This window comes from Dermacentor andersoni, chromosome 2 (assembly GCF_023375885.2).
Source record: "Dermacentor andersoni chromosome 2, qqDerAnde1_hic_scaffold, whole genome shotgun sequence".
NCBI classification, from domain to species: Eukaryota; Metazoa; Arthropoda; class Arachnida; order Ixodida; family Ixodidae; genus Dermacentor; species Dermacentor andersoni.
In genome coordinates this window covers 128,426,088-128,441,189 of record NC_092815.1, presented here as the reverse complement: position 1 = coordinate 128,441,189, position 15,102 = coordinate 128,426,088, and the positions used below count along the sequence as shown (strand labels likewise).

The window sequence follows — 15,102 nt, the reverse complement described above, 5'->3', positions numbered from 1 at the left end:
CCAGGAGGAGGAGGAAAGAACTTTATTGTGTGCCCTGCGAGTTGGTGGGGAGGGCCAAAGGCCCCGCCTAGGTGACGGCCAGGAGTTCTTGGGTCCTGGCGGCATCCTCGGCCCGCTGGACGGCCCATAGTTGATCTTCGAGGGCGGGGCTGAGCAGCGCGGCTTCCCAGCGCGTGCGAAGGCTGCTGCTAGAGGCCGCGTTTTCTTTATTGTTATTTATCCCTCGGCATTCCCATAATATATGCTCCAGAGTGGCTCTGGATTCACATGTTTTGCATTTGTCCGTAGGATATACATCCGGATATATGATGTGCGAAAGCGCAGGATTCGGATACGTCCTAGTTTGTAACTGCCGCCATGCGACAGACTGCTTTTTTGTCAATTTTGCGTGAGGTCGCGGGAATATGCGCCTCTGTAACCTATGTTTCGTAATGTCATTATATGTTGTCATTCTGTCCTCCCACTCCCACTCATTTACCGCACCGTCACGTCCGGAGGGTGTCGGGGCGTCACTTGCGACTGCAGCTCGGTCCGTAAGCCCTCGAGCCGCGTCGTGTGCCGCCTCGTTGTTGCCGTCCTCCGCGAGGGTGTGAGCGGGTGTCCAGGTGATGTATATCTTTCTTTTGTAATTTTGGCCTCCTGCAAGAAGAATTCGTAGTGCCTCCGGGGAGATTCGGCCGTTGGCAAAGTTTCTTATTACCGTCTGAGAGTCGCTGACTATCACGGTTGCGTTAGTCTGAGCTGCTGCGAGTGCTATGGCTACTTCTTCAGCTATCTCGTTACTTGTGGTGCGTATCGTCGCGCACGTCTTGCATCGTTTCTCCCTATCAATTACGGCTGCCGTAAACCCCCGTCTGCGACTGTATCGAGCCGCGTCTACGAACACTGCGTCCTTGTCGCTGCCGATTTTCTTCTGTATTGGCTTTGCTCTGTTCTTTCTTCTGTCCTTATTGTGTTCTGGGTGCATGTTCTTTGGTAAGGGAGGTATTACCAATCTTTCCTTCGTATCTCTCGGTATGTCCACCTTGACACCATGCTGTGTGTGGTAACCTATGTCTAATCTCTCTAGGATGTGTCTGCCTGCTCTAGTCTTAGAGAGGCGTTCATATTGTGTCGTACGTTGCGCTTCAATGAGCTCGTCTATAGTGTTGTGTAGGCCTAATTGCAGCAACTTGTCCGTGCTGGTGCTGATCGGTAGTCCTATGGCTAGTTTGTATATTTTCCGAATGAGGCATTCTAGTTTGATCTTTTCCGCGACCTGCCATTTTAAGTACGGTGCTACGTACACTATTCTACTTATTACGAAGGCCTGTATTAACCTGATCGTGTTTTCCTCTTTCATCCCGCTATGTTTATTTGTTATCCTGATTAGCCTCATGATTTGCGCTACAGTTCCCTCCAGTCTTCTGAGGGTTTCTCCGTTGTTGCCCTTGGCTTCAATGAGGAGCCCCAATACCCTGATCCTATCGACCTTGGGTATGGGTTTCCCATCGGCCGTCTTTAACTGTATCTCCTCTCTATGGGTGAGCTCTTCCCTGTAGTTGCCTGGTTTGCGACCTCTGCGAGTCGGTCTGTACAGTAACAGCTCCGATTTCTCTGCCGAGCATGTTAGCCCTGTCCCCTCTAGATATTTTTCGATTGTTTCGACCGCTGTTTGAAGCGTGTGCTGATAGCGCCTGTGCCGCGTATCATGTCTGCGTTATCGGGCGCTCTCGCCCTGATGTCTGAAACATTGTCCGTCCGTGACGTCACTTGTCACATGAGTGCTTCCTATATAGATATGCTGCTTACTTGAAATAAAGGTTGTTATCGTGCCGGGATCGGAGTCAGGCTCAGTTCCTTCCTGCCCGCTGCTCGGCTGCGCTAGACGTCCGGCGAGGGCCGAAACACCACATGGTGTCAGAAGTGGGATCCTCTGGCATTCGAGGGGCGTTGCCTTAACTTCGTCAACCGCCGCCATGACCGAAGACAACGCAGTCAAGCCCTTTCACGGCATGTTCGCGGTTCCAGCTCCGCCAAGGTTTGACTTCGACCGGACTTCCGAATGGCCTTCTTGGATCCAACTCTTTGATGACTACCGCTTCGCCTCGGGCCTAAATGAGCGGAGTGAAGAAGCGCAGGTCCGGACTCTACTTTACACGATGGGTAGGCAAGCAAGAGAAATCTTCTCTACTTTTGCATTAGCCGAAGAAGAACAGAAGAAATACGAAGTCGTCAGAAAGAAGTTCGACCAGCACTTCGTCGCCGCAAGGAACCTTGTTTATGAGAGCGCATGCTTTCACCGTCGCATTCAAGAACCTGGAGAGTCAGTCGACCAATTCGTTACCGCGTTGCACACGCTGGCGGACCGGTGTGACTACAAGGAAAAAGAGCGCATGATTCGCGACAGGTTCGTGGTCGGCCTCAGGGATGCGAAGCTCTCCGAGTCGCTTCAAATGAATGCGAATTTGACTCTCGCCAGCGCTTTGGCAAAAGCGCGCTTAAAGGAGACCGTCCAACGACAGCAGCAACAACTGCGAGTAACCGACGACGAACCCTTGGTCCCGACGACCAGCAATCTTGACGCGGTCAGCAAGCAAGGGCAGCCCAGAAAGAATTCTTCAGGACAGCACTCGGTCACCTCGTCAAAGAACTCTTCACCTGGAATACAAGGTCGGCGCCCCAGAGCACAGTCCTACCAACCAGGCACATCCGCTTCATGCCCCAACTGCGGTCAAGAAGCGCACCCCAGAGCCTCGTGCCCAGCAAAAGCAGCGAAATGCAACTACTGCGGTTGTTCCGGACACTTTGCAGCTGTATGTCGCAAAAAGGCTGCACGTGATCGAAAGAAGGTACAACTTTCAGCTCTCCATATGGACAAGGGGGCGTATTTTGTTGGCGCGGTAAACGGGGAGTACTCTAATTCTCGGTATGTACAGGTCGTCATTAACGGCACTCCGGTGTTCGCTAAAGTAGATTCCGGTGCTGAAGTCTCCGTTGTGCCCTCAACGTTTCCCGGTTTGCCTACCAGGCTAGAAAGGTGCGACTTGATCCTAGCAGGCCCGTCGAATGAGCCACTGAATGTTTTGGGAAAGTTTCATGCCACTATCCAGTGGAAACAAAGCACTGTCCAGCAAATCGTGTACGTGGTCTCACCATTACGCTCCGTACTTTTGGGTCTCCCAGCGCTTGAGGCTCTAGAAGTTATTAAATTCGCAGACTCGGTCAGTAACGCAACAGCCGTCGAAGCTTCCTACCTGCAGCTTTTCAGTGGTCTAGGAGCGATAAAAGGAGAATACAAAATCAGACTAAAGCCGAACTCGATACCTTTTGCAATTCATGTTGCGCGTCGCATAGCCTTACCCTTGCGTGACCGAGTTAAACAGGAGCTCGAGCGTATGGAGCGAGATGGTGTGATCCGCAAAGTAGATGAACCAACAGAATGGTGTGCAGGAATTGTGCCAGTTCTCAAACCATCTGGAGCGGTTCGTATTTGCGTTGACTTGACGCAATTAAACAAAAGTGTACTTCGCGAGCGCTATGTCATGCCGACAGTGGATGATAGCCTCGGTCTTTTAAGTGGGGCCTCTGTGTTTTCGAAGTTGGACGCGAACTCTGGCTTCTTTCAAATTAAGTTGTCGCCCGAGAGCCAGTTGTTAACTACGTTCATAACGCCAGTTGGGCGATACTGTTTTCAAAGACTGCCGTTTGGAATAACGTCAGCACCCGAGTTCTTTCAGAAGAAAATGTCGCAGATACTTGAAGGAATCCCAGGCGTGATAAACATGATGGATGACGTGCTCATTTTTGGCAACGACAAGGCTCAACATGACGAACGCCTGCGTCTTACTTTAGATCGTCTCGCAAGTGCCGGCGTTACGCTAAACAGAGAAAAGTGTTCTTTTGGGGTAACTGAGATAAAATTTCTTGGCTGTGTGCTTAGTCGAGACGGCATCAAGCCGGATCCTGAAAAAGTTCGTGCTATCAAAGAACTGGCGACGCCAGCTAACGTGTCTGACGTTCGACGGCTGCTCGGTATGGCTAATCATCTGGCAAGATTCATACCAGATTTGGCTTCCAAAACGGCGCCTTTACGTCACTTGCTTTTGAAGGGTTCCGAATGGACATGGGGACCAGCCCAAGAGCAAGCGCTGTCGTACGTCAGAGGCGTTATCTCTTCGACGCGCGTCATGGCTAATTATGATGTAAAGTACCCTACGATTCTTTCCGCTGACGCGTCATCATTCGGTTTGGGGGCCGTGCTGATGCAAGTTCAACCGAACAATGAAAAAAGACCTGTTGCATTTGCGTCACGCTCGTTGACGCCTGCCGAAACCAGATACTCTCAGATTGAGAAGGAAGCGTTGGCAATGACTTGGGCGGCAGAACGATTCGAAGGGTACATCAAAGGTCTTGAAATTTTGTTTGAAACCGACCACAAACCACTTGTAACGTTGTTGGGAAAATCACCTTTAGATGCTTTGCCACCTCGTATTCAGCGCTTTCGCATGAGGCTTATGCGGTTCAGCTTCGCGGTTGTGTATGTCCCGGGTAAGAGCCTCGTTACTGCAGATGTATTGTCTAGAGCCCCGATTCAGGGAAAACAAATTGATGCTCATGCGCTGAATGTTGGCGAAGTCGCCAAGTTCGTTTCTGGCTGTTTGACAAATGCCGTCGAGGCTAGCCTTTTTGAACGAGTCAAAGCTGACCAAGCAGCCGATGAAGTCTGTCAAGCTCTCGTAAAATTCAGCCGGGAAGGCTGGCCAAAGTTCTCATCGCTGTCGATGGTCTTGCGTCCATACTGGCAGGAAAGAGCAACGCTGACAGTCGCTGAAGGCGTGCTACTCAAAGGTGTGCGGCTGGTGATCCCACAAAAATTACGCGCAGAGGTCTTGATGCGCTTGCACGAGAGTCACCAAGGAATTGAAAAATGCAGAGCTCGAGCCAAAGAGTCCGTATGGTGGCCCGGGTTGAGTTGCCAGCTGAGAGCTTTGGTGACCGATTGCCCAGTGTGCGCGGAGCACAGGGAACAAAAGTCGGAACCAATGATTCCGACAACCACTCCACAGCGTCCTTGGCAAAAGCTAGGCGTTGATCTTTGCCATATTGAGGGAAAAGAGTATTTGGTGGTCGTAGATTATTTTTCTAGATACCCAGAGGTAGCCTTGCTATCTTCGACAAAAAGTGTCACTGTCATTATGCACCTCAAGAGTTTCTTTGCAAGACATGGCATACCAGAGGTTGTCATGTGGGATAATGGAACACAATTTGTATCTCAGGAATTTCAGTCGTTTGCTCGCGACTATGGCTTCCGCACTGTGACGACGAGCCCCAGATACCCGCAGGCAAATGGGGAAGTAAAAAGGATGGTCCAGACAATTAAACGGCTGATTGTAAAAGCTAAGGACCCCTATCTTTCGCTGCTAGCGTACAGGGACACCCCAGGGCCACTTGGAAAAAGCCCTGCAGAGCTTCTGATGGGCAGGCGGCTACGCACAACAGTTCCTGTCCCTCCCAAGAGCCTTCTGCTCCAGAGGGTGAGCCTGAAAAAGTTCAGACATCGCGATGTCGCCACCCGACAGCGGCAGCGTAGGTACTTCAATAGTCGTCATAGAGCTCTTCCGCTGCCAGTCCTCAAACCAGGAGCGGAAGTATGGGTGACAGACTGCAAAGTGAAAGCGCGAGTCTTGCGTCTTGCACAACGTCCGAGGTCCTATGTAGTTAGAACTTCTACTGGTGTAGTTCTAGAAAGAAACAGGAAATTCCTGGTTCCCTTTGTTTCCCAGCAGAATGACTGCGAGGAGGGAGGCAGCTATGAGTTTCCGCAGGCACATGATGGTCAGGTAGGAATTGAACGGGAAACTAATCCTTCTAGAAACAAGGCACCTGCCGATCCATCTAATACTCCCTTGCCACAAACTGACCCTCCTGGATATAGAACGCGATTTGGCCGTCATGTCCGACCGCCAGACCGATATGGGTTCAGTAACTGACTGTTTGTTTTGAGCATTGGTTGCTTCCATTAAAGTGTTCATCTTTTGTTGGTTGCAGTGCTAAGTTTCGTTGCAAATGCCGATGTATATTCAGAAAAAAGGGGAGATGTGCTGATAGCGCCTGTGCCGCGTATCATGTCTGCGTTATCGGGCGCTCTCGCCCTGATGTCTGAAACATTGTCCGTCCGTGACGTCACTTGTCACATGAGTGCTTCCTATATAGATATGCTGCTTGCTTGAAATAAAGGTTGTTGTTATCGTGCCGGGATCGGAGTCAGGCTCAGTTCCTTCCTGCCCGCTGCTCGGCTGCGCTAGACGTCCGGCGAGGGCCGAAACACCACAAAGCGTTTGTTCTATCTGCCCGTCACTTCAGTTTCTCACCCATAGGGTGATATCGTCTGCGTATAAGGTATGATTTAGACCCTCGATTTCTTGCAGCTTGACTGGCAGCCCGATTAGCGCCAGATTGAATAGCATCGGTGATAGGACCGAGCCCTGTGGCGTACCCGCGCTGCCTATCTCGATATCCTCCGAAACTAGGTCCGCTATCGTGATATTTGCCTTTCTACCAGTTAAATTGAGCCAGACATCTAAAAATTAAAGGCACTCCGGACGCTAGTTGAACCGAATGCATAATGTTGGCAGCACTGACATAGAGTTACTCAGGCTATCTTTATTTTCTCCTTAACGAAAAGATTAGTTATGCATAATTAATCACCTTTGTAAGTGTTGGCTGCAGACCCCAAGTGTGATACGCAGTTGTAGAGCACCTTGAGATTCATCTCAATAAATTGTTTCCAACACGATATCTCTCACGTGGTCCTTTTTTGCGGGTACCAAAGAAAGCTCGCAAAACATGAAAAAATACCACGTGACCTCACGCTTGCGTACTGTTATGTTGCTGCTCTCAAGCTTGCGATGGATGAACAAGGTCGGCTGCAGCGAGACTGGCCCGCGACAAGGCGTTATGCCTGGTGTAGGTGTCTTATCATGCGGCTCTTATCGCATGACGGTGCAAATGCATGCTGCTCGCCGAGCGTTGCCGAGGCGATAAAGTGTCTAAGGCCGCGAAAAAGAAAAGACGAACGCAGCCCTTTGATTCTGCTTGGAAGAAAAAAAGGACGAAGCGCGTGGGAACGATGGAAGGTGATGACGGGTACTACAATTTTGCCTTTGCACACAAATGACCTTGTGGTAGATTTCGAATTGAACGATAATGCTTCAACTTTAAGCCTTAGGGCTCGAATAACAGCGAATAAATCACACGGGGACGCAACCAATGGTAAGAGAAACCTTGGCTATATTCAAGGAAGATTACGCATCTCTTCAGAAAATTACTCTGTTCGCAATAGCCCCGTCTGCTCTCCTTCTCACACTTACTGTCTACTAGACGGTCTTTTTCGATCTTGCACCCCGCACGTGCGCGTCGCTTCGTGGTCGCAGTATCGGGGGGCCGCATCTGGCTTCATACTTGTGCACCGTGACCGGCACGTCAGTCCTTGAGAGAGTCCGCCCGCAGGCTGTTCCTGTTTACTGGATGTAGATCATACTTTATGTACCTCGTGTGAACCAATCCCAACGAACTGCAATATATCCAGTGCTCCTCAAGCGCCCGTATCCCTGCGTGTTCTCCACAGCAACGCTAGTTGGCTATGACCAACGTTGAGCAGCAAATATTGTTTTTCCAATAAAGAAAGAGCGGATATGGTTTTCGTTCTACATGTCTCAAGCGCACATAGAAGGCGCGCAGTTAAGCTATTTCAACGCTAGCAGCTCAATTGCGATTGTGCGTGCATATGAAACGTTGAGACAGACTGGGTCATTTACGAAGAAACAACATAAATCTTTAATCCTAGGTCAGAACCTGGAGCAAGATATTCTGTCAAGTTTTCTTCAGACCCACATGCAAGTGTTCGTAGTAAGGGTGCTGAAGCTGGAGTGTCAAAGTCTTCAGTGTGGAAAATACTTAAGAAGACGCAACTTCATCCGTACCACGTGCAACTGCACCACATGTTGGAGCCCCGCGATTTCCAAAATCGAAAGGACTTTGCAAACTGGGTTATAATCAACACGGAAGAGGACCCAGGTTTTGTCAACAAAATACTGCAGACCAATGAAGCTACCTTCTCACGTAATGCTAAAGTGAACATCCACAACGCTCACTAATGGAGCGACGAAAACCCTCACTGGGTTTTGAAGACCCATCACCAATATTGGTGGTTGGTTAATGTGTGGTGTGGAAATTACACTGGCGCTATCATTGGCCCCGTATTTTTTGATAACACGCTTACAGACGAAAGATACGTCAACGACATCCTTGATGGGGCGTTTGAGGATTTGCTTTGCGAAGTTCCATTGGCTAGGATGAAGGATATTTGATATCAGCATGATAATGCTCCCGCGCACGGCAGCAAAGCTTGCAAATGGCTGCATGAAGTATTCCCGCAGCAGTGGATTGGATGGCATGGGCCCATTGCTTGGCCGGTACTGCCGCCAGATTTAACTCCCCTCGATTTCTTTCTCCGGGGCGACGTCAAGAATCAACTGTACCGAACACCAACCACAACATCAGAGTACCTAAAAGAAAAAGTAAGCCAAGTCTGCAACTCCATCCCTGATACCACAATCAAGAACACCTCGGAAAATTGGCCTATCAGATGCCAAATCTGCATTGCAGCAGATGATGACCTCTTCGAACACGCATTATAATCAAAAGGCCGCTTCTTGGTTTGAAGGTCACTGGAAAATCATTCAGGCACTAACGCCGCCTCCCCACCCAACCCTATTACACTTCGTCGGCAGGCTGCCAGTTCTTTTCCATCTCAAGCATAAAAAGTAAAGCTATGTTCTTGTTCTCTTTTGTCTCCTTAGACGCTTTATCACTACGGCAACGCTAGGCCAGCAGTATGCATTTTCCCCCTCATGCGAAAAGAGCCGCATGCCCAGATACTTGCACTAGGCATAACGCCCTGTCGCGGGCCAGTCTCGCTGCAGCCGACCTTGTTCATCCATCGCACGCTTGACAGCAGCACAATAACAGTACTCAAGTGTCCGGTCACGGGAGATTTTCTCATATTTCGATAGCTTTCTTTGGAACGCGCAAGTAAAGGACCACGTGAGATATATTGCGTTGGAAACAATTTATTGGGATGTTTCTTAAGGTGCTCTACAACATTGCGTATCACACTTAGGGTCTGCAGCCAACACTAAAGAAGCTGATTGTTTAAACATAAATAATCCGTTAGTTAAGGGGGAAATAAAGAAATTGCCTGAGTAACTCTAGGCCCGTGCCAACATTATGCATTCTATTCAACTCGGGTCTAGAGTGCCTTTCGTTTTTAAAACTTTGCTCAAGTTATGTGGGACAACCTGTATACGTGACAGATATATATATATATATATATATATATATATATATATATATATATATATATATATATATATATATATATATATATTCTGAAATAAACGAATTCGCTGGATATCAGAAAACGTGGCAGTTCTCCAGACCAACTCGTACTAGCAAAGTTGAGGATAAAGAGGTGCATTATAGAAGACTAATTTTAGAGATAGTATCGATATATCCGTACAACATCAGTTGTGCGAGCAATTCTTTTTCGAATAGTTTATACGTACATTGCAGCACTGATTACATTTGCATGCAACACTTAAACATTTAGAAAACTCAACAATGCCTACATGGGAAGAATTTTAATTGATAGTTTCATGTGGAGGGATAATTTTGTTCTTCGTTCTGAAGATTACCGATTTCGTTAGGGTTGTATTTGTGAGCATGAAATTAGAATTCGACCGTCTTTCTAACAATTTCGTAATCCTATTTCTTCTATATAGCTACAAGCTCAGTTACAAAGCTACAATTTCGATTGAGTCGTAATTTTCCCAATGATATTGAAGTACCAGTTACACAGGAGGGCTTCAAAAATACTGCCTTGCATAACACTACAGCGGACGGCATTATTTTGTCGCGTTGCCGATTTGGATAAGCTGTTTTCGTTTTGATAAATAGGATATTAGTAATAACGAAGCCTGCCCACGGATACCGTACATATTAAGATTTCTGAGTGAGATACTGCGATTTACAAGGTCAAAGGGTCTCGAGGAGTCTACAAATAAAGCAAGCACAATGGGCGCTTGCTCTCGTACTGTAGAATGATGTATTGTGTCTTTTATTGTAGTGCAGACTCGGTTGACTTGTACTTAAAACCAAATAAATATTTCAGAAATATGATGCTTCCTTATAAAACTTGATATCCTAAAATGTACAATCTTCCCGAAAGTGTTCTGAAGTATAGGCAGGATAGACACTGGCATCTACTTTCCGAGATCAGCTTTGTGTTCTCTTTTATATATTATAGCGACTCAGGGAACTTCCATATTTTTAGAAAGATAGCTGATACTATGCAAGAATTAAAAATATGTGCAAGAACTGGAGCGAGGATGTGCAAGGTATTTTCCCGATCGTATTTGTAAAGCAGGCCTGTCATGGCTTGCGCCATATTTCAAGTTGTGATGCGAAAGCACCGAATGGCTTGATTGAGCGTCAAAAGCCAGCGGCATCTGTAGCCCCGAAACGGCCCCTAAATTTCCACTGGCTGAGACACAACGTCTCGAGCGTTCCTCGACAGAGCAGAGTGGACGAATCGGAACACCTGCTGGCGCACTTTCGTGCCAAGTGTTGGGTGAGGGGAGAGGACACCTCCGCGACGCCACGTCACGACGTGATGCCACGTCACGTCGCGGCTCGACGGAGCAGATACGACAGTGGTATGCCGCAGGCTGCTGCTGTTTTTTTCTTGCTTACTCGGGCAGCACGTACCACAATGGTACACTACTCGCAGCGCAAAACTTGAAGCGCCGCTCAGCGGCTTTTAATTGGACATTAATGCTTTCGCATTCACAACTCCTAAGAAGTGCTTACGGGCCCTCGGATATTTTTTTAATAACAGGTGGTATGTTTGTACTCTGGAATTTGCCTGACGGGAGGCCAGTGCTATGGACTGTCGACCTTGGAGGCAGCATTCATCGCCGCATGGTGCCTGCTTCGGGCACATGACGACTACGTGCACGGCTCGGGTTTCCTCGCGGCTGCACGGCGTCTGCGACTGAAGCGGTCACCGGCTCACGAACTGCTATTCGGCCCCTTCCCATGCCGGCAGCAATGCACGCCCCCTGCGTCCGGCGGCGCCCGCACCACGTTTCCAAAGAAGGGCTGTGTTTCGACCCCGTGCCTTGCAGTTGGGTCACTTTAGCGTATGCCGGGCCATAAAACTTACCCGGCACCCCATTCTGACCGACCGCCAGATCAGCCTGACGCCGCAGCGCGGTTCCAGGAAGCGCCGGCCAGTGAGAGCGGTGTTAAGACCAAGGAGGCTGCCCGGACCCTCTCTCTCTCGACCTTGTTTCGTCCTTAGGGACTGTCTGGGGAATCTGGGGATTGAGGGGTGTTATTTAAGCAGCTTGCAGCTGCTCGGTTTCTTTGTTCTGATAACCACGACAACTTGTAAACATAGTATAAAGAATTCTTTGCCGAGAAAGCTCTCCCCGTCTCTGACTCTGCGTGAAGTGGGGTCCAGACCTCCTGCCGGCCACGCATACCTCGGCACATGCAACACAGGCAACACTTCTTTTGGAGTCGTGGGCTGTAGGAAAATGGATGCATCGGAAGTAGTGCGCACATGCTAAGTGTGTCAAGTGACCCGATTGTGCCAGCAATGTCACGAAGAAAACGTTTAAAAAGCTCTACAGTTCAGCATCAGAAAATTCTTGGCCACAACCTTGACCTTTGACGGTGGTACTTGAGGATTGCCATTTTGAAGAGGACTATTCCGTCTATCCCCTATCAAATCATACCGGCCTCATTTAACATCTAAATAAGAAAGGGGACAATTGGTTCGTACAGAGAAGGATTTTTTTGTTAACATAATATGACAGTTATTAACTAGAGCTTGTTCGGTTAGCGCATGTGTGATAAAAGAGTTTTGGTACAATGTATCTCTAAATGTAATTTCTTTGACTAATTCGGGTATAATCCACGGTTATTGCCTTTTTCTGTTTTGCTTTTGTTTTTTTTATAGGGAGGTGAGCTGAGGAGGATTCTTTAATAGCGTTGGTGAATGCGTTATATGCTTTATTTGCGGCACGTATTATGCTTATATGATTGCAGTTTTAACAGCATACTGCACTACGGAAAGCGGTAAGTGCTTTGCCAGTTATTGAGTAATAATTAATTTTCTGATTTATACAATTCGTAAGTATCCGCTTCTTCGCATATTGTCACGTGGTGGTGACGTAGAAGAACACAGTAGCAATACTGTGAACGAGAAAACTAACTTTTATTGGGCGAACTTGTGCCCACAAAACAGGCTACACTTATAGCACAACGAAAGCGGCGAACACAGTCGGCGATCGTCGGAAATCTGATCAGCGGGTCAAGCGCGTCGGCTTTTATAGAGCAGTCATCGAATGTTCCAGACTAATCGTTGGGACCCGCGTGCCTTCCACATAGTTCTACATCATTCGCGTCAGGCGATGAAATCAGATAACACAAGGTTCGTCGACAACAGACCGCGGATAGAAGCATCGATAACTTTCTAGAAACTTCGGATACATGCAGGTGCGTCCCGCGCTGTGTGATAGCATTTGTTAGGCGGCGAAGCGTGGTCGCCCGATAAAGATAAGTACACGTGTCAATACCCCCCTCTTAAAAAAAAGCATCGACCCGATGCTGCAAACAAACGAAAGTAATACACAAGAGCACTCGTAGCAAAGAAAACAACAAAAATAACGAAGTTCGTCAGCGTCCGTAAAAGGGTTTAAGGCGCACCACGTGGACCACTTCAGATCGTGCGCGGCGCCGCTGTGAATGCGAAATGCCGTCTGGCACGACCTCATAGTCCAGAGCGCCAATACGTCGGATGACCTTGTAGGGTCCGAAATAGCGTCGCAGTAGCTTCTCACTGAGTCCTCGTCGGCGTATCGGGGTCCATACCCAAACACGGTTGCCGGGCTGGTACTCGACGAAGCGTCGTCGGAGGTTGTAGTGTCGGCTGTCGGTCCTCTGTTGGTTCTTGATCCGGAGGCGGGCGAGCTGTCGGGCTTCTTCGGCACGCTGGAGATAGCTAGCGACGTCAACATTCTCTTCGTCAATGACGTGGGGCAGCATGGCGTCGAGCGTCGTCGTCGGGTTCCTGCCGTAAACCAGCTTAAACGGCGTGATCTGTGTTGTTTCTTGCACCGCCGTGTTGTAAGCGAAGGTTACATACGGCAGGACCGCGTCCCACGTCTTGTGCTCAACGTCGACGTACATCGCTAGCATGTCGGCGAGGGTCTTATTCAGGCGCTCCGTGAGACCATTAGTTTGCGGATGGTAGGCAGTTGTCCTCCTGTGGCTTGTCTGGCTATATTGCAGAATGGCTTGGGTGAGCTCTGCTGTAAAAGCCGTTCCTCTGTCGGTGATGAGGACTTCTGGGGCGCCATGTCGCAGCAGGATGTTCTCGACGAAAAATTTCGCCACCTCGGCTGCGCTGCCTTTCGGTAGAGCTTTTGTTTCAGCGAAGCGGGTGAGATAGTCCGTCGCCACGACGATCCACTTATTCCCGGATGTTGACGTCGGAAACGGCCCCAACAAATCCATCCCAATCTGCTCGAATGGTCGACGAGGAGGTTCGATCGGCTGTAGTAACCCTGCTGGCCTTATCGGTGGTGTCTTGCGTCGTTGACAGTCTCGGCATGTCTTGACGTAACGGGCGACGTCGGCGGTAAGACGCGGCCAGTAATACCTTTCATGTATCCTCGACAGCGTCCGGGAGAATCCGAGGTGCCCAGCAGTGGGATCGTCGTGTAAGGCGTGCAGTACTTCTGGACGCAGCGCCGACGGAACAACAAGAAGGTAGTTGGCGCGGACTGGTGAAAAGTTTTTCTTCACGAGTAGGTTGTTTTGAAGCGTGAACGAAGATAATCCACGCTTAAATGCCCTAGGGACAACGTCGGTGTGCCCTTCCAAATACTCGACAAGGGCTTTTAGCTCCGGGTCCCCTCGTTGTTGATCAGCGAATTCTTCCGCGCTTATTATTCCAAGGAAGGCGTCGTCATCCTCGTTATCTTGCGGCGGCGGGTCAATGGGGGCGCGTGATAGGCAATCGGCATCTGAGTGTTTTCGACCGGACTTGTATGTTACAGTAATGTCGTATTCTTGTAGTCTGAGGCTCCACCGTGCCAGCCGTCCTGAAGGGTCCTTTAAGTTAGCTAGCCAACACAACGCGTGATGGTCGCTGACCACTCTGAATGGCCTGCCATATAGGTAGGGGTGAAATTTCGCTGTAGCCCAAACGATGGCGAGGCATTCCTTTTCCGTTGTGGAATAATTGCCTTCCGCTTTTGACAACGACCGGCTAGCGTAAGCTATCACGTGTTCATGTCCATCTTTTCTCTGGACTAGGATGGCACCGAGGCCTAGGCTACTGGCGTCAGTGTGGATTTCGGTATCGGCGAGCTCGTCGAAGTGCGCAAGTACGGGCGGCGACTGCATGCGTCGTTTGAGTTCTTCAAATGCGTCGGCCTGCTGCGTTTCCCACTTGAACTCGATGTCACATTTAGTTAGCTGTGTCAGCGGCTCAGCGATGCGTGAAAAGTCCTTGACAAATCGCCTGTAGTAGGCACACATGCCAAGAAATCTACGCACTGCCTTCTTGTCGGTGGGCTGCGGAAACTTTGCGATGGCAGCTGTCTTCTGCGGGTCGGGGCGGACTCCAGAATTGCTGATGACGTGGCCTAGGAACAGAAGCTCATCGTAGGCGAAGCGGCACTTTTCTGGCTTCAGAGTGAGCCCTGATGACTTGATGGCCTCGAGTACTGTTGCGAGCCGCCTAAGGTGATCGTCGAAATTTTCGGCGAAGACAACGACGTCATCTAAGTAAACGAGACAGGTCTGCCACTTCAATCCTGCTAAAACCGTGTCCATCACGCGCTGGAACGTTGCAGGCGCCGAGCACAGTCCAAATGGCATAACCTTGAACTCGTAGAGGCCGTCTGGGGTGATGAAGGCGGTCTTTTCGCGATCTCTTTCGTCGACTTCAATTTGCCAATAGCCAGACTTGAGGTCCATCGACGA

General features: G+C 49.3%; 1 protein-coding gene across 1 annotated transcript; it reads left to right on the top strand.

Annotated features, from left to right (window-relative positions):
• The first annotated feature begins 1,854 nt into the window (after positions 1–1,854).
• On the top strand, positions 1,855–12,094 carry LOC129387523 (uncharacterized). Its single transcript, XM_072286162.1, has 4 exons — positions 1,855–2,831; positions 5,268–5,516; positions 5,769–5,822; positions 12,068–12,094. Exons 1-4 carry the CDS (start codon positions 1,959–1,961, stop codon positions 12,092–12,094), a joined length of 1,203 nt encoding a protein of 400 aa, XP_072142263.1. The 5' UTR covers positions 1,855–1,958.
• The last annotated feature ends 3,008 nt before the right edge of the window (positions 12,095–15,102 follow it).

Excerpts from the sequence above, each read along its gene's own strand:
- LOC129387523 (XM_072286162.1), top strand. The coding sequence starts at position 1,959 with ATGACCGAAGACAACGCAGTCAAGCCCTTTCACGGCATGTTCGCGGTT. Across the intron at positions 5,517-5,768 it reads AGAGCCTTCTGCTCCAGAGG|AATGACTGCGAGGAGGGAGG; the intron begins GTGAGCCTGAAA and ends GTTTCCCAGCAG. Across the intron at positions 5,823-12,067 it reads CGCAGGCACATGATGGTCAG|GGAGGTGAGCTGAGGAGGAT; the intron begins GTAGGAATTGAA and ends TTTTTTTTATAG.